Genomic DNA, 23,903 nt, shown 5'->3' on the forward strand with positions numbered 1-23,903 from the left:
ATTACCTTAAATTAAGCAGAGCGAGATAACATATTTTTGGTGTTGTTGTGTTTTAATGCCTATTGGAATTTGTAGTGAAAGAGGAAGGCTTATAGCCTCACTAGGCTACATCGACTCATCTAAAAGGGGACCAGATAAATACAATAATTCTTTGTTCCTTGATAGGGAATAGGTCACGTCGAACAACCAACATTAAAAATTTACTCTTCCTAGAATGAGCCAGGTGAAAATTTTACTACTTTCTTTTGTTGCTTTCTACTTTAACTTCTTGTTTTGTAGATACCCTTAAATGAAGAGCATCATTTGAGATTGCAAGCCCTTTCACCACACTTTAAAGACCCAAGCATAAAACTGCGATCAGCAGGGTTTTCTGTTCTCTTATCTTTTTATTTTTGTTGAGCTTAGATTAAATACAAAAGGGATAATATATAGCTTCAGGTTAAGGGTGGTTGGAATGCATGATTGGTAAGTCCTTGAGCACTTGAGATCAGACTTTGGGGTTGAGCTAATTATGTGATGATTCTACTACACGTATTGTGATGATGACTATCTATGAAAGGCTTTAGATAATTTGCATTCATATTATTTAGGATACATGAACATGTATGCATGATTTTAGGCAAAAAATAATTTTTTTCTTGATTCTCTTGAATATTATAGAATAGTTATTTTGGCTTTGGTCTTTAATGCTTAGGATTGAATTGTTTTGCCTATAATCTTATTGTCACTCAGAAAGGCCTCACAAGTTGGAAAATAGTCTTTTTTGCTTGATGAAAAAAGTAATATTTTCCTACTAAAAAAGGAGGAATAATAAGAAAAGAACCTGTGAAACCAGGATTTCCATTTTTCCTACTTAAGCAGGTGATTAAGGGATTAACTAGGAGAAAGTTAAATCCTATGTTGAAGAGAAGGAAATTTTTAAGTGTTGAATAAATTTTCCTTGAGTAGCTTTTAGTTAAACTTTAATTGATAAAAATTGACTAAGTGTTGGACTAGGCATTGCTATGCATTGGCCATAAGATCTTGGAAACATTACTTGGGCAAAGGGAAAAATTTGGAAATTTGGCTAAGTATAGAATGTTGTGTGTGATGCGTTGGAAGGGACCAATGCATTGGAAGAGGTTGTGTTGATGCGTTGGGAAGATTGTTGGTGGTAGGATGCGGCTGAAGTGAAGGCATGCGTTGGAAGGTAGCCTATGTGTCAATGCCATGCGCCGAGCGCCCCTTGCCATACGTCGAGCGGCCAGCCTATGCAGCGAGCGCCCATGCGTCAAGCGCTACCGAGTGAGCCAAGCGCCCATGCATCGAGCACTGCCAAGCATTTTCGAGCACCCATGCGTTGGTGACTAGCGCCCATGCCAAGCGCCATGCATCGATGCCAAACGAGCGATGCGTTGATGCCGAGCGAGCTGTACGTCAAGGACGAGCGACCATCCTATGCGTTGGTGATGGTTAACTCTGGTGATGGCTAAGTTGGAATGCGATGGTAGTGAGATGGCTTGCACGATGGATACGTTGGACAATAGCCATATGATGAGCTAGGTTGGACGCGTTGGATGCATTGGATGATGGATGCGTTGGTGGTGGTTGGCTCTTGTGATGGTTAAGACTTGCAGTGACTAAGTGAGTTAGATTGTTATTTGTGGATATAGACTATGTGTTGATGGCCTACTATGCATTGATAGCCTAATATGCGTTGAACATCCAAGAGTTTGTGGATGAATATGAAGGATGAACTCATGGAGGATATCATCTGGACATATGTTTGTTAGAAAGAATTCTTAAGCCTTAAGTAAAAGAGGTGGCAGCATAAGAAGACATACAAATATAAGGGCCATGCATTGGTGAAAGGAGAAGAAGACACATTGGGTTGTGCTGATGTAAGATTGCATTGATGGTGTAAGGAAGAGACACTTGGTCATGCGGCCAAGTAAGAGGTGTAGGCCGTGGAGCAATCTTGGATGCCTATAAATAGAGCCAAGGACTTCAGATGAAAACTCAAATTCTCTTCAAAGGACATAAAGAAGAGTGTATGGGGAGGAAACCATGCGTTGATAGCAAGACCATATGTTGGTCAAGAGGTTCTAAGAGGGGAAATGCTGTCGGGCAGAAAAGACAGGAAGTAGCATCAACTTGGAACGAGGAGTTCTCCCAGAATACTCGTACGTTTGGAGTGATTTCAAAGCCACCTGAAAGCTCTGGAAGTCTAGTTTTCATGTGGGGCTTCCAGAGAAAAATTTCCAAGGAATCAGGCTGGAGAATGAGGAAAAGACAGAAGGGTCAGGCTGTCGGGTAAGCTGGGCCAGTCTTAACAATTTGATGATTTCGGCCAAACCACGAGGTGTTATGAGCTAAGATTTTATGGTAAGCTTTCTGAGAAATTTTAGAACATGTTTGTAGAAGAAATAATCTTAAACTAAGGTCTGGAACTATGAGTAATCTAAGCTGATAGTTGAATCTGGATTTTAGAGTTCAAAGGGGAGCTCGAGGTGACAAAGGAACTTCTAGAAAGAAAGGTTACTAAACAATCAAGGTGAGTGACTAAAATGTTTTCAATGTTTTAAGAAACCATGTTCTAAAGAAAGATCTTTCAAATAAAGACATGTTTTCTAAGTTTTATTAAAGAAAGTTATTTTATGACTAGTTTTACTTAAAACTCAATATTGGAGGACATTTGAGAAGGTATCCGAGTAGCTCAATACTGAATGACACAATTGAGAAAGTATCTGAGCAAAAGTACCCAAGTGTGGGGTAGTTCTTCTGATAAAAATCAGTTTTCAAGTCACTTACTGGGCTTTATAGCTCATATTTTCCAAATGTCTTTCTTTTTTCCAGGTAGCGAAAGGTAAGGAGTTCCAGGGTGCTGCTAAGGTCAAGGTCTATCATGTGCCACAGTTACACTTCTAGAGGGTTTTATGATTGTTTTTGTAAACTTTATTGTTAAGCCTTTGAGTTGTATAAATGTTATATTATTGTAAAATAAAATAGGTCTACTTAATCAGTTAGTTGTTGAATTCGTTCATTGATATCAGAGTTATTTCCGCAAGAGTTATTAGGCAGTAAGTGTCAACCAAAGGGTTAATAACTGTTGTAGTCACACCCTTTCCTAGACTGAGAAGGTGGTCTAGGACAGAGTGTGACAAAACCTGCTAAAAAAGTTGTGCTAAGATGAATTTCAAAAGAAAGAAGAAAAAAAATAAACTTATAATATGTATGCATGACTAGGGGTAAAAAGAATGGCCTTTTTGTTGTGATCAATTAGGAAACCCATGAACATAGAGTGGGTACGGTTTCCTACAATAGAAGTGTGAAAGCTAGTGCCTCTAGTGTAAAAGAATGCAAGTTTAGGATATCCGAGACCTTGTTTTCAGACACCATAGTCAAAATAAAACCTTCCCATACTTGTAAAGACCTAGGTAGGACAGCTGAGAACACACACATCAGAGATAAATAACTAGTTTTAAATTTGTCATTGATTGTGTGCATGCAAGTGATTCTATCTTGGTGAATATCGTGATATCTTTTTCTTTGAAAATAGAGTCACTCATTTGTAGCAAATAATTCTTTTTTATTTTACCTTGCTCAAGGACGAGCAAAGTTTAGGTTAGGTGTATTGATAGCATCTAAAATATGCAATCTTAGTGCCTCTAATCTCGCTTATTTATAAAGTTTAATATATTTATATGATTATATTTGTAGGATCTTAAGTAATTCATGCATTCAGAAGCATTTTGGGCCATTCGGGGTTAATCTATAGCTGCCAAGTGAAACCGTCGCAGTGCTTGATGGGAAGCTTCGATAGGGCATCGTTAAGACCCTATGGCCCCAACCAAACAATTTTCTCATGTCTTACTCTACAATAGGTAGTAAAGTGAAAGTACAGAGTTGAATCCATAGGGAGCCATAATGATTTCTTAACTCGAAAGCTTATAGTATTGTAACCAAAGGGGGGTTGGTTGGTTTTTTGGAATTTTTGCAATTGAAAATAAATTTGCATGAAATTAAAAATAAATAAGGAAGAGAGAGAGAGAGAGACTTTTTGAAATTCAACAATAGAAAGATGTAGCTCGGGGTTCATGTTATGTTTCCTCAATTAGATTAATTGTTCATCGAACTCTAGATCAAACATGCTTTGCTTAAGCTAGCCAAATTGATTAAAATCCTAATCAATTGTCCTAATTCCCTAATTAGCCCAATTGAATTAGATGAATTTGTACTAAACTAAATGGTCTAATCACATTAAACTTTAGATATTAAACAGATGAATAAATTAATTTCCACCATGTAATAAACTCATTCAAAACAATTTTAAGTCAAGGTTGATTAAAGCAACACTCATTGTTGGTCGACTCACAACGAGGAAGTTAAACTAACTCCTTTGCTTCTAATTGATTTATTTTCTTAATCAATAATAAATCTAAAGCTTGGAAAATGAACAATCAAGTTTTCGTTATCACTCAATAACAATAAATAGCTAATCATAATCAATGGATTTAGATTAAAACCCATAAGAAAATGATTTTGAACAATATTTGATGAAAAACAAGTCTTGCAAATAATCTAAGAAAGGGGAAACTATCAAACCCGAGTTAGAAGAGTTACCTTAACCGCTAATCATGCTCAAAACACATGAATCAAGCTCAAAGATGAAAAAAATGGCCAAAAACCAATGTTCACAGTGGAGATAAGAAGAAAATAGTATGGAAGAAGATAGATGGTGTGATCTCTCATCAAATTGGGCAAATTTTCATTTATAAAAGATGCACAACGCTGCGCCACCCTTGCCGCACGGCACAAAGGGGTGTTTCTTTGCATGTCGCGATGCTCTTGCACTGTGTATGTGCATAACTTGGCAGCCCCACGGCACCACAGAATAGCACAGTGACAATTCCCCACTTTTAAAAAATCCAAACTGTCTGGAATATACACCGTAGACGGTGTCGTTGTGCTACTGCTCGGTAGTCCTCCATGCCAGATTCGTAATTTTTTTGTCTTCTTTATAATTTGGTGCATTTAAGCTCCAATTTCGGCCGTTTTAGCACCTTTTTGCACCCATCATCTCGTTCTAGCTCTTAGACACATTAGACCTACAAAATAATCAATTCATCTCATTAAATAGACTAACAACCCGAAATAAGAAGAGGAAGATAACACATTTTTGGTGCTATCAAACACCCTAACTTAATCATTGATCATCCTCGAGCAATGTAGAATATACAATCCCACAACAATCAGCTTGCTAAGTTATCAAGTTCACTAGAATATACAATCCCACAACAATCAGCTTGCTAAGTTATCAAGTTCACTACTCCAGCCTTAACAGTCAACCAAAATCATGCTCATAATCAATTAAGGTATCCAAAAGTGTTAAATCAATTCAAAACAAAATTGGAATTTCATTTCAAATCTTTTCATGCATGAACTAGTTCCAAGCTACATATTTTAAGCACAAGCGAACCTGGAATAGAATTATAAAGCCTCAGTTCGTTTTTTCCCCACTTTAGTTTATGTAGGATTGTATCAATAGCAGCGAAAGTACAAGGTCATCTAAGCACTCAAATTCACTAATTTTGGCAAAAAATAAAGTATGCTTTTGTAGAAAAAAAGTGAGTTTCAAGACATACCTCTTGTAGAACTTCTTCAAAGCTCCTTCACCAGTTGCAATCTTCTTCAAATCTTGTTGTAAACCAGCTCAAGATATTCCCCACTATTCTCTTGGTGCTCTAGATTGAGTTGTGGGACTCAAAACAAGCTTGAATCAATGATAGAAGGAGAAAAGCTCATTGTAGCAACCTTGTTGAAGAACCATTTCTTCAAGCCGAATTTTCTCTAAAATTCTCTATTGATTGCATGTCCGATTTTCACTCCTATCTCCTCACTATATTGCAGATCAACATGAAAAGAGAAGAGTTGCATGAGTTGCAGCTCATGCTTGAAGAAGACAAGGGCAAGATATTGCAAAATGTGTGAGCTAGTTCAAAGATGGATAATGGAAAATCTTCATTTTCCAATTAAATGTTTTGTTTCCTTTTCCTTTTCAATTTTATCTAAAAATCAGAATTTGATTTTATAAAATCTATTTTGATTTTAAAAAATGAAAAAATTAATTAATTTCATAAATTAATTATTAAATAAAACTTAATTAATTTAATATCAAATATTAAATTAATTTTAACACATATCCATCTTTATATATTTAAATCATATTTAAATATATAAATTCTCCTATTCCGTTTAATTCTAAAATTAAACATATAATTATATCTCATATAATTACTAATTTCCTTAATTCTAATTTGAACGTTTCAAATTAACTTATCACGCTATTCTAAAGCTAGTCTGTTACGAGATCGTAGGGGGACTTCGTGGACCTACAGATCATAGGCTCCAACGATTCGAGATTAATTGGCTAAACTCATTAGACCAAATTAATCCCCATTCGTTAACTAATGGTTCACTCCACTAAAGCCCATAGTTGCACTCCCCTCACTGTAGATATATTATGTCCACATGATTTAACAATAATCAGCAAGTCGACCCTTCATAGGTTGTTCATAATAACGACTGGGTCAAATATCTATTTTACCCCCGAGATTACATCTTATTCCTCAAGTCTCTACTAATCTTGTAATGAACAACTGGTTTGTGATCCAATCACTAAACCAAACTCTATCAAATCAGTGAGAGGGTGAGACCCCTTGTTTAAGATCTTGATATAGTACTTGAGAGAACAACCTTTCTCCTATCCCTAAATCAGATAGGCGTCAACTCCGTCTTGCACCCTATGTCTTCAGCTATCTATCCGATCTTACCCCTGAAATGGGAGTCTTATTGAGGTGGTGCTGTTGAGCCAACCCTCAACTATGAAAATCTAAAGGCAATCCCAAATAAACAGGAGTTCATAGTTAGCTCAATATAAAGATTGAGTTACCTAGGTTATCTAGGTGAAATAGTCAGTCTTTAAACAGTAAATAGTGTTATAAAGTAAGAGTGACTTATTACTTGGTCCTGATCTTATGCAAACTCATTGCATAGGACGCCCTCACTCCTCATGTCATAACATGTAGGAATTAAGATCACATCGTATGTAGCACTTTATATTGTAGGGGTTGATGCCCTAAAGTCTCGTGTCCTGTAGTTTGTAAACAGTTTGTACGAACGCTTGTGTTGTTAATATATGATATTTACTTCACAACTTGTAGTTTTGCTCAGTTGCTTTTTTTATTTGCTTTATCACAAACCAATAAACATAAAATTCCCGGTTATCTGTATGTGACTCAAGCATGTATGTGGTGACATATAAGTAGATCATGTCTTGAGTGATAAACAAAATGGTCTGTAGTATATGAATATCGGAAGGAAACCTTATCCTGGTAACGCTACAAATACGACTCATTTTATGGAATGGTCACAAGTGTTGTGACTTATTACAGATGATGTGATCCTGATCATTCGTGTTGGGGACATGCGAGCGAGGGCGTCCTATACAAAGAGTTTGTATAAGACCTGACCACGTAGTGTTAACGTCTCATTATATAACATCGTTCATGACAGAGACTTCACTTCACTAGGATGACCATAAGTAACATAACCTCAATTCTAAGTGAGTTGGAAACTCCTACCATTGAGGGCGGTCTTTTGATTTGTATGGGTGCTAGTGGCCAGGTCGCCGATTCAAACCTACCATTTTGGGAATTCATCTGATTTAAGAGCTGGGAACTCATCTACACAAGATGGAATTCACTTCTTTTTCGAGGCAAGGGTAAATAGATAAATAGTTCCCTCAAAGGCTGATTTCAGGGCTCTAACGATGTGGTGCCACACACCTTCTCTTGGCTCGAGAGTTGTTTACACATAGTTGGACTATGTTATATTGTTCATTAGAGAAATCAGTGGTACTTAAGGAGTGAGATGTAACTACAGGGGCAAAACAGTAATTTGGCACAATTGTACTTATGAGCATCTGTGAAGGCTCATCGTACTCCTGATTGGTTATATCCGATGGACACAGAAATAAATCTGTGATAAGAAGAGTTCAACTGTTGATCTTTAGTGGAATGCCTGACAGTTAACGGATGGTAAATCTCGTGGCTAAAGTGTTTAGTCAACTATTCACAGACTGTTGGAGCTTCGAGCCACAGGTCTATTAGGTCCCCTAGATAGCTTGGATAAAGTCGAGGACAAGTGTTTGGGTTAATTTAAAATGTTCAAATTTCCAAGAGAAAGTTTGATTATATATAATATAATTGGACTGGTTAATTATATATGATATAGTTGGCTAAATTTATGAGATACATTATTTTGGAGGAAATTAGATATAAATATGATTTATATCAAGTAGAGGAAAAAATACTATAGTAGATATGTGATATCAAACTATAGGATAAAAATATAATATATTATATTTATTATCAACTAATTGGTTAATTATATGATAATTAAGCCAATTTATCACGTTCGAACGTGGGTTAGTGGGAATGTGTCGGTTATTGTAACCGATGAAATAGAAATAATTTTTTTTCATTTTGACTCGTTCATTCAATCAGCCATTCGAAAAGATTAGAGAGAGCGCGTTGGTGAAACCTAAACGATCGCTTAAGTAAATCGAGAGCCTATACGATAGTCATTCTCTGCCTAAACGATCGTCCACCTTGTGCCTAAACGATCACACACTAATTCCTACACGATCAGATAGCTTCCCTAAACGATCATAGTGTGTGCCGAGTTTGCTAAACAATCGTAAACCATTTCCTAAACGATCATTCAGTAAAACCTACGCGATTGTGTAGCTTTTCCTAAACGATAAGCATTTTGCTATACGATAGCGCCTTTTTCCTTCTCACTTGCTTATCGCCTACACGATTCATGCTTCCTCATTTCTTTACTAAATTAATCAAAGTCCACGTTTTGGGTTCTTACTCAGAGAATACCCGAGGCTCTTTTCTGGCGGTGTCGTCCCCATTGCATTTGTGATCTTGCAGTTGTGCGTGCTGCTACAGTCGACGCTTCTACTGGGTGTTGGTAGATCGCGTGGAGGTTTCCGCTGCATTGAGTTCCGAATTTTGAAGAACATCTTCAATTGGTATGATAACTCCCTCCCTTGTTTATTGTTGTTCAAAGCATGCCTTTAATTTACTGTTTGTTTGCATAACTGTATGTTTGAATGTATATTATGTATTTTGGTCACGGTGAGATCGGAGCAATTCAAACGCACTCATGGACCTCTTCGGTAAGAGATCTTTCACTTTACAACTCTCTGTAACAAGTATAGAGTAGGCCGCATCCAATGGTGTTACCAGAATAAGGTACCATACCTCATTCATGTACCATAAATCATTTTGACTATTTACTCGAACCCGATCCACTCTTATGTCTCCACATAAATTTCAAGTACTCATAAAATAGTCATGGGTCTTAGTTTATTGGATTTAGATTTTCATACAATTTATGAGATCAATAACAAGTATAATGATAACAGAAAATATTTATTATTTTACAAACTACGAGTTTTTAGGATATAAAATCCAATAGGTTGAGCACCAACCATCAAATATCTAAACATTCAAGATAGTAATATATCAATTGAGGTGCCTGCAATACACATGGGATCCCCAAACTTGCATTTCTTTTACCTAAGAGCACTAGCTTTCACATTTCTACTGTAGGGAACTGTATTCACTCTTTTCTCTTAGATATCCTGGCTGATCATAGCAGAAGACAGCTCTTTTTACCCCTAGTGTCATGCCTGCAAATTACAAGTTTATTTTCTTATCTTCTTTTTTTATATATTCTTTTGAGTGAATACTTTGTTTTCTTGTTAGCTGACTCTTTCCTTTTTCTTTTGGAGCATATAAATCACATATTTTCTCCCTTATTATCATATTACCACCTATAGGCATTCTCTAATTAGTGAAGCCTTTCGAAATGAAAACAAACCTATGGACTTATAATGCAATTCTAAGCAAACAAGAGTCTAGATAGATGGATAAAGAACCCAAAGATGAATGAGAGAAATGGTGCAAATTTTTCAAAAATGGACTAAAAATCATAATTGCCTTTTTCGTACAAGACTTCATGCCAACATGATTCAAAAGAGTGAATCATCGACTAGTCATTACAAAGAATACGGCAACAAAGCATGCAACAAGTAAGAATTCAACATAGTCCAAGCATAGTGCTACAGGACCCCAAACTATATAATCACAAAAAAGATATGCCAAATCGAATATCTCGTCCCCAACTTTTAAAACTCACATTTTTCTCAATTTTAAAGATGTTCAAGCAAGAGGGATCAGAAAAATTTCTTGAATCATAGGATGAAGGAAGGATTTGGCTTCCTTAATTCAAGCTCTTTTCCACCAACACACATAATAAAACAAGAATGATGAGAAATATTAGGCTCAGAGATAAAGGGAAAATTACAAAATATATATATATATATATAATCTAGTGAATGAATTTTGATGCTTGGCTGCTTTCATGAAGCACAAATTTTTAAGGTTGATTTTCTCGACCATATTTGGCTTAATCATCCATGATCAGAGTTGATGGTTGTAACTCCATCCGCCATCACTAACATTATTGGTTGACCACTGTCCTATAAAAGCAAGAGGCTAAAACAAGCACGATAAGAGATTATAAGGGTTTCAGATATTGCAAAGGGTTTCAGATATTGCAAATTTTTTAACCCACCCTTCATGTATAATAAAAAAAGGACCCTTTGTTAACATCAATGCCGACCTAATGGAATTGAGTGATTGAATGGGGAGTTTTTCCCATGCATATCAATAGTATAAAAGTCAGAAGGAAAGACAAAATTATTCACCTTGACCAAGACATCTTTTATCATTTTCAGCGGTTTAACTAGAGAGCAATCTGCGAACTGAACTAAAATACCAAAGAGATACAGGACATGCCACCGAAGCTCAGAGTACACAGATGGAGGGAAGATATTAATATCTAATCCTAAGTCTAGCATTGCATGCTTAAATTTTAATTTGATAGAAGATGGTGTTTTTCGTCGCTGGTAAACCTCTACTTATCAAATAATATTTATAAATCATCGAACCAACCACTTATACTACAAGGTAACACAAGTGAAAAGTTCGGGGTCGAACCATAGGAAGTCTAAGATAGAATCTCTCTAAGCTAAATTAGCCCTTACAAAACAGTAAAAAAGGGGAGGGGGTTGGTTGTATGGTTTGACAAGAAAACCAAATACGAAAATTTAAAGTGTGAAAAGTAAGATAAGTTAAGAAAGAGAGCGAGCAAACGCGAGATTACCTTCGCCGATTAAGAGATTATCGGGTTATCTATGGATTAATTCATTGAATAAACATGCAATTATTAGTAGATTATCTACTTATAAACCCTAATTGAATGTATTAAAATCCGGAAAACTCCCTATGGAAAACCCACATGATATTGATTCGTAAATTAACTAAGTAATGTCACGTAAGATACTAAGCTAATCGCATCCAGGTCTTGGATTGATTAGGACATTAAGTTAAATTGGCAAAATCTAACCTAACGTATTTTTATTTATTAGGTTTCATTATCTTTCGCTACTGATGATCCTATAATCCTAGCAATCAAACCATAGCTATAACTAAAACCTATTGCTACTTGAACTAAGCATACTTTGGATGCAATTATGGACACCTAAAACATATATAGCATTGGCGAACGAACATAAAAGTATTAATGATCAAGTAAGTGATTTAATTGCTCATACATTCAATCTAGATATTCAAATGAGGAAAGGAAAACAAGAAGAAGTAGATAACCCATAAAAATACATCAAAATCTCATAGATCCATCGAAAATGTCCAACATACCTCAAAATCGACATTTAAGCCTTCAATCGTTCATCGAATCCAAATCTCGATGCCAAAATATACAAATGACTGTCAAAATATAAGGAAATCTCATGGATTGCGTAATAGTGGTGGCACTAAGCACAACACTTAGAGCGCCGCGGCGCCACAAGGCAGTAACGTGGCGCTGTGCATTGCGTCTCCATGACTATTTTCGTCATTTCTTATTTTTAGAAACTCAGTTGCTCTTTTAAGCTCTTAATTGCTTCAAATTAACCCGAACAACACATAACAGTCGATTCTACCTTCTAGATGCTCATTACCTATAAAATCACTAAACAAACAAATTAAAAATACGAATGACCTTTAGTGTCCTGTGCCGCGCTATTGGCTCGATGTTATTTAAGATATTCATTACTTTTAGGTATTTTTATCTTCTAATTAGCTTCCAACAAATTTTCTTTCCCTCTTCTCTCTTCCACTTGCATTTTCTTTCTTTTTCTCATGTAATCTAATGGAACGATGTCAGGTTTCGTCTTCTGCATCATCAATGGAAGGTAATATCTAAGTTTTCTACTTTAGGGGATTTAGAACCTTTATAATTTTTGATGTATTATCTTAATGTAATTCATATTTCTTAAATTGCTTTATGATTGTGTTTTGTGGTTGTTTAATGAATGTTGGGCTTGAGAATAGAAATATGGGCTAAAAAATACACACTGCACTTGATCTTTTGGGCTTTTACAATACTCAGGCCCTATACGAAGACTAGATACCACCTTTTTTATTCACACAAACATAAAATAATGTGCTAAAAGCACAATTCGTATGATGAGAAATCACGACCTACACCTTGATGGCTGAGATTAGAACTTGGCAGTACTGCTGATTGTAGAACTCTAATGTCTATACTTTCTTTCCTTTGTTGCAGAGAAAATAAAGAGAAAAGAAAAGAGAGAACTGAAGAGAGATGTTGCCGGAAATTGCCTGGACGATGAGACTGTAGTCGTTTAGCCGATTAGAGTTAAAGCAGGAAGTCGTCTAGGAAATAAGAGAAGAATCGTCTAGACGATGGGCTAAAAGCTAAACGATCGATGGCTCGAAGGTACATGATAGAACAAGACGATCGAAGAAGAAGATGAACACGATGGTTTAAGTGGTTCGGCCAAGGATAGCGTACATCCACAGAGAAGCCGATGGGAGTTTTTATTATGGAATTTTACAAGATTGCTACAAGATAAGTCTCAAGCTTTCTTAATCACTCTGTACAAATTTTTCTCTCTTATGTTTACAATTAGTTACATAGTGTATTTAAAGATGGCTTGAATGTAACAAATTTGTAACTACTTTGATGTTGTTTTCACCTTTCTGTATTAACAATCTTCACCTTGAAATAAACTTCAAGTTTTCTTCAGCTTCTCTGATCTGACTGTCTTCTTCTTTAACCTTTGTCCCTCAGCTCATACCCTATAATATCAAGGAACTTCTGAAATTTGAGCTGAGTGACTGTCTTTGTCAACATGCCGAAGGCATTTTTTGAGATATGAACTTTCAGAACTTCAATCTTTTTTGCTTCTATCTGTTCTCGAAGGAAATGATATTTAACATCGATATGTTTAGTCCTGTTATTGTACTGGGGATGCTTAGATAAATGTATGGTGCTCTGATTGTCACAAAATATCTTCACTGTATTCTGTTTAATTCCGAAGTCACATAGGAGACCCTTTATCCATAGGCCTTCCTTTACTACTTTTGAAAGGGTAATAAACTCTGCTTCAGTAGTAGAAAGGGCTACTACTGATTGTAAAGTAGCATTCCAACTTAGGACACACCTTCGATATAGGAAGATATACCCTGATAATGACCTTCTCTTGTTTAGATCTCTGGCACAATCTGAGTCAACATACTTAATCAGCTTTGGTTCACTGTCTAGAAGCTGTTGTTACATTAGTTTAGCATTAGAAGTACACTCATTATCCACTTTGTTTCCTCCCAGTGCCTCTTACCCAGATTAGCCATATATCTACTCACCAGGCTAGTAACATAGGCAATGTCAGGTCTTATAGACACCATTAGATACATTAAGCTTCCCATAACTTGGGAATAGGGGACTGTTGACATTTTCTTCCGATGTTCAATATCTAATTCTCTGGGTGAATTTTCTGCTGGGAGTTTGAAATAGTTAGCTATAGGAGTAGAAACTGATTTGGCCTCTGTCATTTGATACTTCTTTAACAATTTACTACAATATTGTGACTGATCAATGCTTAGAATACTAGTTTTTCTGTTTCTAATAATGTCAATGCCTAGTATTCTTGTTACATTTCTCATGTCTTTCATTTCGAACTCTTACTTGAATAAATCTTTTACTTTATTTAGTTCTTTCATAGTTGCTTCTGATAAAAGCATGCCATCCACATATAGTAACAAGTAGATAGGATGAATGTAGGAATCTGTGTTTATGTAAACACTACTGTCATAGAAGCTTTTATAAAAACCATTATTTTGTACAAAATCACTAAACCTTCTGTTCCAGCATCTAGGGGACTGTTTGGGGCCGTAGATAGACTTTTTAAGTAAGCATACATAGTCTTCTTTCCCTCTGACCTCATACCCCTTTGGTTGGCTCATATAGATAACTTCCTCTAAGAAGCCATGTAGAAAAGCTGTTTTAACATCTAGTTGCTCCAGCTCTAGGTTATTTTGAGCCACAATAGACAACAACAATCTGATAGAAGTCTGCTTAACCACTGGAGAAAAAATCTCATTAAAATCAACACTTAGCCTCTATGTAAAACCCTTAGCAACCAACCTAGCTTTAAATTTAGGTCATTGGTCATTAGGAAAACCCTCATTCAATTTGTACACCCATTTGGACGCAATTGGCATGCATCCTTTTGGCAAAGGTGTCAACTCCCAAGTGTTGTTTCTCACTAGTGAATCAATCTCTTCATTCATAGCTTCTATCCACATCTTAGCTTTAGAAAAACTCACTTCTTCTTCAAAGGTTGAGGGTTCTGATTCATTAAATTAATCAGAAGCATTCAAAGCTAAGTAGTCTTCATACATTGAAGGTGGCACAATAGTTCTTCTCTGCCTATCTCTAGCTAGGCTGTACCTTCTCAAATCTTGTTCTTCTTGCTCAAGATCAATAGTGGCATCTTCTACTTCTTTTTCTAGATGAGGTAGTTGATCAAAAAATGATTCAGAGCTTGAAGGATTAGAAGTATGGATTAGAACTTGCTCCACCTCAATTTTATCATTCCTCACTTGAGGTGCTGAAGCATTAGAATTAGATCTTTGCATATACATTTCATCTTCTCTGAAAACATCTCTACTGGTGATGTATCTTTTCTAAGTAGGGTGCCACATTCTAAACCCTTTAACACCTTCTGTGAAGCCAAAAAACATACACCTCACATCCCTGGTAGCTAATTTCCCTTTACTCTGATGAGCAAAACCAGTGCAACCAAATACCCTTAGGTTATTCAGGTTAGGAGGCTGTTTGGTCCATATTTCTTCAGGGGTTAGAAGGTTAATAGATGCATGAGGGCATCTGTTCAGTATATAGACAGTGTATGAGGCTGCTTCTGCCCAAAAATTTTTAGGAAGTATAGCATCAGACAATAGGCTTCTTACTCTTTCCATTATTGTTCTGTTCAATCTCTCTACCACTCCATTTTGCTGAGATATATACCTAACTGTCTTGTGTCTAGTTATACCATGCTCTCTACAAAAAACATTAAACTTCTCTACACAGTACTCAAGCCCATTATCAGTTCTTAGACACTTAATTTGATAGTTAGAAAAATTTTCAACCATGATCTTCCATTCTTTAAACTTTTCAAAAACTAAATCCTTAGATTTAAGGAAATAGATCCAACTTTTTCTAGAATAGCCATCAACAAAGGTTAAGAAATACTTGGCTTCACTCAAGGACTGAAAAGTTGAAGGACCCCATAGGTTTGAATGCACATAGTCAAGAATGACCTTGGTTGTGTACTGAGCCTTCACAAAACTCTACCTAGTAGCCTTCCCTATCACACAATGTTCACAAAAGGATAGGCTCTGATGAACTACCTTAGGTAGAATTCCTTGGTTGGCAAAAGCTTCTAGACCTTTGCCACTAATATGTGAGAGTCTTTTGTGCCAAAGATCTCTTTCAGTAGGCTGCTTCTGAGTCACAATTAAAGCTGAGTGAACTTTATGAACTCCTTGAACAACATACACTCCATTAATCTTCAACCCTCTAAGGATAGGCTTACTGTTCTTCAAGACTTCACAGTAACCTTCCTTGCCTCTATATTCACAGCTAGTAGAATCAAGCATGCCTAGTGAAATTAGATTTCTCTTCAGCTTAGGCACATGTCTGACATTTCTCAATAGCTTGACTATTCCATCTTCTAGTTTTAGTGAGACTGAGCCAATCCCAACCACTGGACATAAGTTATTGTTTCCCATGTAGACAGATCCTCCCTCCAACTCTCTGTAGGTACTAAACCAATCTTTATTGGGTGTCATGTGGAAAGAACACCTTGAATCTAGAACCCAATCTAGGTTCTTATTAGCTTCTTCTTCTGCCTTACAATTGAAGGTAGCCAAAGTATCTGATTAAAAGTAAGAGTCCTTACAAACCGAGGCTTCACCTAACTGATTAGGTTGGACTTTTGGTTATGGTCGTGATTGCTTGTTTTTCTGCTCATTCTTCCACTTCAAAGTTCTGCAATCTTTGATTAAACGTCCCAGTCTTTTACAATATTTACATCTAACCTTGGACTTTTCTTTCCCTTCTTTATTTGAGCTCTAGTTTCCTTTTTCCTTATTATTCTGTTTTGACTTGCCCTTTACAAATAAGCCTCTGCACTAGGCTTATCTTCCTTGCTAGTAATAAGCTCCATTTCTCTGATTTTGAGAGCATAAATTACGATGTCAGTAGTTAGGAAATATCTCCCATATTTTAGGGCAGTCTTCACATCTTTATAGGAATCCGGCATGAGTTGAGAAGCACAAAAGCTTTATTATCTACCCCAATCTCTTCTCCTTGAGTCTTGAGTTCAGTAGTTATCCTCTTAAAATCATCTAGATTCTCTGTTAAGGATTTAGAAGCACTCATCTTGAAAGTAAAGAACCTTTCCCTTAGGAAAAGTTTGTTGGGCAGATTTGTCTCATATAGCTCATTCAATTTGCTCCACATCTTAAAAGCTATCTCTTGATCGATCACTTGCCTTAGGACACTGTCAAACAAGTTTAAAACCAGTGTTTCATGAGCAATTAACTCCATGTTTTTTTTTCTTCTTCTGTTGCAGTGCTTGGCAGCTTGGCTGGGTCCTCTAGGCCCTTTTGTGCCTTTTGTTGTCCCAAGATAGCCTTAATTTCGGCTTTTCACAAACCAAAATCACCTTTCCCATCAATTTTCTCAATGTCATATCTTGCTATTGCCATATTTGTTTCAAATTTCAACTGAAAAGCTCCAAGATTTTGCTTTTTTAGAATCTTGACCAATCTTGAAGCTTTTTTGCAGGCTCTGATACCATGGGCTAAAGAATACACAATACACTTGATCTTTTGGGCTTAAAAATACTCAGGCCCTATACGAATACCGGATACCACCTTTCTTATTCACACAAACACAAAACAATGTGCTAACAGCACAATCTATGTGATGAGAAATCTCGACCCTACACCTTGATTGCTGAGATTAGAACTTGGCACTACTGCTGTTGTAGAACTCTAATGTCTATACTTTTCTTTCCTTTGTTGTAGAGAAAATAGAGAGAAAAAAAAAAGAGAGAACATGTCACACCCCGTCCCAGACTACTCTCTGAGCCTAGGAAAGGATATGACTGCAGCAGTTATCAACCCTTTTGTTTTCACTTACTGCCTAATAACTTTTGCAGAAATAACTCTGATACCAATGTAAAAACTAATATACAGTGGATGCCTCTATGGCCAAAATTTATTAATTCAAAAGAACAATATATTAGAGTAATTACATCATTAGATTCACATGTCCCGATACCGAAAACCCTAGTCCCTATATGAACAACTGTAACATGTGTACAATATTTACAGTAACCACCTAACAAACGAGTTACAATATCTTTGTCCTTTAGTGGCAGAGCAGATGCATAGCTATCTCTTGAGGATTTGACCGCTACCTGGGGGAAAGGAAAATATTTGAAAACAGGTGAGCTTGCTAGCCTAGTGAGTGACTTACGAAAGATAATTGATTCTCATGCAATAGTCTCAATAAAGAGATTAAACTGAAATATAAACTTCTAAAGTAATCTTGTACTGCAGTATAAACATTTTCCAAGCATAAAACATATAAAGCTCAGAAAACATTAACATTGTTTCTTAGTTGAGAATAACCCTTTTGCGGTTAAATCCCAACACCAACTGCTAGTTATGAGAGAACCATTTTGCTCAATCTTTGACTTTAACTACCTACGTGCATTTGGTCATACTAAGTACCATCATACCTTAGATACTTTTAATCAGATAACTTCTCTAAACTTGTCCTTCAGTATCGAGCTACTCAGATACCTTCTCAAATGTCCTTCGGTATCAAGTTGGTCGGATACCTTCTCAAATGTCCTTCAGTATCGCGTTTCAAGTAAAACTAGTCTTTACTGAAAGCTTTACTGAAGATCGCCTAGACGATGAGGTTCAAGACGACGAGCGTCTACACGATAGGGGTGCCGAGGTAAACAATCATTGGCTAAAAGCTAAACGATCGTTGGCTAAATGCTACAGGATCGATGACTTGATGGTACACGATAGAACAAGATGATCGGAGAAGAAGATGAACTTGATGGTTTACGTGGTTCGACCAAGGATAGCCTACATCCATGGAGAAGTTGATAAGAGTTTTTATTAGGGAATATTACAAGATTGCTACAAGATAAGTCTCAAGCTTTCATGATCACTCTATACAAATTTTTCTCTCTTCCGTTTACAATTAGTTACACAATATATTTAAAGGTAGCTTGAATGTAACAGATTTGTAACTACTTTGAGGTTCTTTTCACCTTTGTGTATTAACAATGAACTACTCGAATCACACATCATTTAGGTACCCAATAAATAAAGTTGTATTATTTAATAGCTATGTGATCACTATAATATAGAGCTGACATAAAAGAAAATAGGTCCTTACTTCAAAGAATTTTGGTCTTTTATCCATCAAAATAGCTTTGTTAGCACCCCAAACGTATCACTTCACCTAATCTCTTGTCCTTAACTTAACATCCTTAAATCTTATTCACTCGTCAAATACTAATTTGAAAATTTACTCGAGCATATTGTTCTTAGATAATAACATTGGAATGAAGAAGTAGAAACACAAATGGATGTGCAACTAAAAATATGTAAAGAAAAGAGAAAAAAAAACTATGAGACAATGTATAGATAAACAATTTTCTTAGTAGAATAACAATAATTTTTTTCGGTGTATATTAAACTTTTCAATTCCACCAAAAATCAATTCCAAACCAAGCTTTTTTTTTTTCAATTTCATCGAGAGAAGGATGATATTATATAAGATTTAACCTTCTTACTTCAAGAAAATAAAATTACATGCCAATTATTTCTAAATTATATTTGCTCATGTTTGGCTGATGTGACTACTTAAACAAAAAAGAAAGAAAGAAAAAGAAAGATGTGGGTATGAAAAACTTTATATCAATCAAACCCTTATATTAATCCAAAACACCCATATATCATAATGAAGTAGGTGTTTTTGGTGAGGAATTATTCCCACTTATGAATCAAAATATCTCTTTGAGCTGTGTTGTCTTTCAGATAAATTCCATCATCTTTAGCTGTCCATATGCAATTAGAATCGTAGCACATATTATAAAGCCAAACTGATCTACTCTCAATCCAAAATGCTTCAAATGACGAATGTTGTGCATTTGGTTTCTGCAAGTAACACCAAAACAAAGTCGTATTCCAAAAGTTTACCCTAAAACTCCAATTGAATTCTGTTCCAACGCTAAGCTTGTGTTCTCCTAAATCATCGTCTTTGGATTTACAATGAACGGACAAGATTTGGCCACTGCTTAGTCCATTCACAACGTGGATCTGCCATTTTGCAAGCTCTGCAGCCTTGGTTTCCTCAAATATAACCAAAAACAACGCAAATAACAACACAACGCATTGCTTTTTCGTACGTCCCATCTCCATTTGCTTCTTCATATTGCAGTCGGAAAACCACTTTGTGATTTGTTTTTAAATAGAGATGTGACATGACCAAATGCAATGGATTTTTATACAGCCCCATTTGGAAAGAAATCCATATAAACCAATAATATTAATGGCAGTTGGTTGTAAAATAACAACTTACTTTTTAAATAGGCGAATACCAAAAAAGAAGAAAAAACATAAACACAAGGGGGCTGATTTTCATTTAATTTTCATACGTTGTAATGACACTATTTCTACATGAATGGAAGTTTCAAAACAATTAATTTTATAAAAATAGTTAATTATTTATTTTTCATTAGTTAATTTTGCACCTTCTCTCCATAAAACATTCAAAACTGAATTCCTTTCTGTTTTTCTTTTCTCATACAAACTTATCTTGTGTTCTTCATTTCTCTTTGTTATTGGGACATTGACAACCTTAAGTTTGGGGTGAGCAGTTTGTACTGTAATGTTATACTATGTTGTATATCATGTATGGTTACCGAGATTTAATGCAAAGAAAAATAGAAAAGAAAAAACACTCTTAGGGACCATTTGGTTTAAATTTTTATAGATGTCTAAGAATAAAAATTACCTCGGAATAGGATGTATAAGAATAAAATGTCTAGGAATCAAAGATGACTGTGTTTTATCATGTATGGGAATGAGAATAGAATGTTTGGGAAAAACATTATATTTTTCTATGCAATTATAAGTATAAAATTCATAAAAATTAATTTTTATTTCTTAATTTATTTTTATTACATTAAGTTATTAAATAAATTTTATGTCATTAAAATTTAATTAAATTTATCCAAACACCATCAAATTTAATATTTTTGTTATCAATTAAATTTTTTATATTGCATATATATATTATTTAGGGTTTGCTTGCCAATGGTTTATTTCCACGTGAGAAATCTGAAAGTTGAGTAAACTACCCATAGTTTGAGACCTCTCTTGATAGATGTTTTTTCTCTAAACTTGTTTAGATTACATTCCACTAACTTTCGTGTTGATCTTTGATTTTTTATTTTTTGAAAAAAATCTAAAATTGGTTGTGGATGATCAATAACTTAACTTTAGGCGTGCAATAGCTTTCATTATTTACGGTTATTTAGGCTCTTTATTTAAGCTTATTTTGGAAAAATCAAGTGCTTTGTGATACATGCAATTCATACCTAAGTGCAAAGACTTGTTTCTTATTGAAAGATATCGAAACAAAGTTAGATAAGATTTAATCCTCGTTTTATATTGAGATACTTTGTATGTATCTATTTTTATTTATTCAATTAAGCAATTTTCTTTCTAATCTTATGTATTATTTTCTTTCTTTGTGAACTAAATGTCTCTTTTAGGCTTTTAAGCAAGTGGAAACTTAATTAAGTGGTTTGACTCTTCTTAGGTCCCAAGTTTGAGTTACCTGAGAATTTTTTTATCAAGTAGGTATTTCATATCATATTTAAATTCAACATCGAAAAAGTTGAATGAAAAAAGTTTTCACAAAGGAAGTGTAAGTAAAGTATCTAGAAATAGAACTTGCTTCTGCCTTCAACATTGGGTAATGACCTACAAAATCATTTTTCAAGTACATGTTTGATTATCTAGGTTTCAAGGATACCATAGACAAATGTGTTGGTTAATTTTCTTAGCCTTCTTCTAATCTTTGGAAAAAGGTGAAAGATTGTTAGGTTGACTCATCACTCAAATTACGGATGTTAAACGTATTGGGTTTTATATCATAAAACTCGTGGTTTATAAACAATAAACTTATTATATTATCAATAAAGATGTTATTAGGTTTTATTCAATAAAGTTGTTATTGAATGTATGAATTCTTATTTCGTTTTAGAAAAAAGAATAAAACCAATAAACTAAAGATCCAAGGCTATTATATGAATACTTAAACTTTGTGTGGAGACATAAGAGTGGATCAAGTTCAATAAATAGCTAAAATGATCTATAGTATACGAATATGACTAGGTATCTTATTCTAATAACACTATCAGATGCGGTACATTCTGTAGTTGTTGCAATTTATTGTAAAGTGCTACAAACGAAGTGATCCTAATTTGTTTATGTATTGACATGAAGAGCGGGGGCATCCTATGCAGTGGGTTTGCATAAGATTGGACAAAGAAATAATTCGCTCTTACTTTATAACGTTGTTTACTATTTAAGACAGACTGTTTTAAAGCGATGACCTAGGTAGCTTAACCATAATCCTGAGTTAACTATGAACTCTTGCATATTCGGGATTATCCTTTGATTTGTATGTGTGAGGGTTTGCTCAACAGCACCGGCTCAATAAGCCTCCCATTGCAGGGGTAAGACTTGGTAGATAGCTGGGAACATAGAGTGCAAGACAGAATACACTTCTACTCCCTTTAGGGGATAGTAGAGAGGTTGTCCCCTTAGGTACTGACTCCAGATCTTGAACAAGGAGCCCCACCCTCTCATTCGCCTCAGAGGGACTCGGTATAGTGATTGGATCACAAACCAATTGTTCATTAGAGGATCAATGGGACATAAGAAGCAAGATGTAATCTTGGGGGTAAAACACCTTTTGACCTAGCCATTATTACGAATAACTTGTGAAGGATTATCTTGCAAATCATGGTTATATCGAGTGGACATAATATATCTATAGTGAAAGAAGTGCAACTACTGGGCTTTAATGGAGCAACCTGGTAGTTAACGAATCGTGGTTAATTATGTTAGAGAGTTTAGCCGGTTAATCTCGGATCGTTGGAGCCCATGATTTGTAGGTCTATGAGGTCCCCCTACTAACTCATACGGACTAAACCTTAGAACAATGTGACGAACGAATTTGAAGTGTTGAAATTCGATTTTTGGAGCAAAGCGTTAAATATATACGATATATTTAACCTAATGTTTAATTCTAAATTAAACATGAAAAGAGAGAAAATATGAGATATTTAAATAAGATTTAAATATCAAGATTATGAATAGGGATTCATATTCATTGCGATTATTATTGGATTTAATATTAAATCAATTTAATTAAATTGTTTCATTAATTATTTAATATTACTTTCATTTTAAAATTAATTATTTGAATTAATTTTGAATTTGAAAGAAATTGGTCAAAATTCCAAATATCAAAATTGTCGACTGTCAACATTATAATGAAAGTCAAAATGTTTACTTTTGACTTTAAAAATCAAAAGGTCAAATTTATTGACTTTTGGACTTTGAGAGTCAAACTTTGACCTTGTACCGAGTTAGTGGAAAAGATCCAACAAATGTGAGTGGAAAATGTCATCTTTTGCATTGCTAAGTGTTGTCTTCAATTGAAGACACTTGTTGTAAGAGTATCAGCAAGCAGCAGGAGCAACAAGGATCATAGTTAGCTTAAGATGAAGGTCAAGTTACCTAGATCATCACTTTGAAATAGTCAGTCTTATACGGTAAACAACGTTATAAAGTAAGAGTGACTGATTTTATGGTTCAATCTTGTACAAACTCATTGCACAGGACGCTCCCACTCCTCGTGTCACGACATGTACGAATTAGGATCACGTCATCTGTAGCACTTTACAATTCTTTGTAACAACTACAGAGTAGGCCACATCCAAGAGTGTTAGTAGAATAAGGCACCCAACCTCATTCATATACTATATGTCATTTTGACTATTTACTCGAACATGATCCACTTTTATGTCTCCACATGATGTTCAAGTACTCATGTAATAGTCATGGGTTTTTTAGTTTATTGGATTTCTAAAATGAAATAAGCTATACATATATTCAATAACAACTTACTGAATTTTTCAGAATAAGTTTTATGTTTACAAACCACGAGTTTTAGGATATAAAACCTAATACTTGCACCACTAATCCCACTTTGAGTTAGTGACTTTTTTACTGTCAAATTCT

At 35.1% G+C, this 23,903-nt stretch overlaps 1 protein-coding gene across 1 annotated transcript; it reads right to left on the bottom strand.

Moving 5' to 3' along the window:
• Window positions 1-19,568: 19,568 nt before the first annotated feature.
• Window positions 19,569-20,015, bottom strand: LOC120084688 (S-protein homolog 1-like). Its single transcript, XM_039040493.1, has 2 exons — window positions 19,782-20,015; window positions 19,569-19,739 (listed from the first exon to the last, which is right to left on the bottom strand). The coding sequence occupies exons 1-2, from the start codon at window positions 20,013-20,015 to the stop codon at window positions 19,569-19,571; spliced, it is 405 nt and encodes a 134-aa protein (XP_038896421.1).
• Window positions 20,016-23,903: the final 3,888 nt, after the last annotated feature.

Source organism: Benincasa hispida, chromosome 9, assembly GCF_009727055.1.
Source record: "Benincasa hispida cultivar B227 chromosome 9, ASM972705v1, whole genome shotgun sequence".
In the NCBI taxonomy this organism is placed as follows: Eukaryota; Viridiplantae; Streptophyta; class Magnoliopsida; order Cucurbitales; family Cucurbitaceae; genus Benincasa; species Benincasa hispida.

What these genes read in the sequence shown, in the direction of transcription:
- LOC120084688 (XM_039040493.1), bottom strand. Translation starts at nt 20,015, where the DNA reads ATGAAGAAGCAAATGGAGATGGGACGTACGAAAAAGCAATGCGTTGTG. An exon ending in AATTCAATTGGAGTTTTAGG is followed by an intron (nt 19,740 to 19,781) that starts GTAAACTTTTGG and finishes TGTTACTTGCAG; the next exon opens with AAACCAAATGCACAACATTC.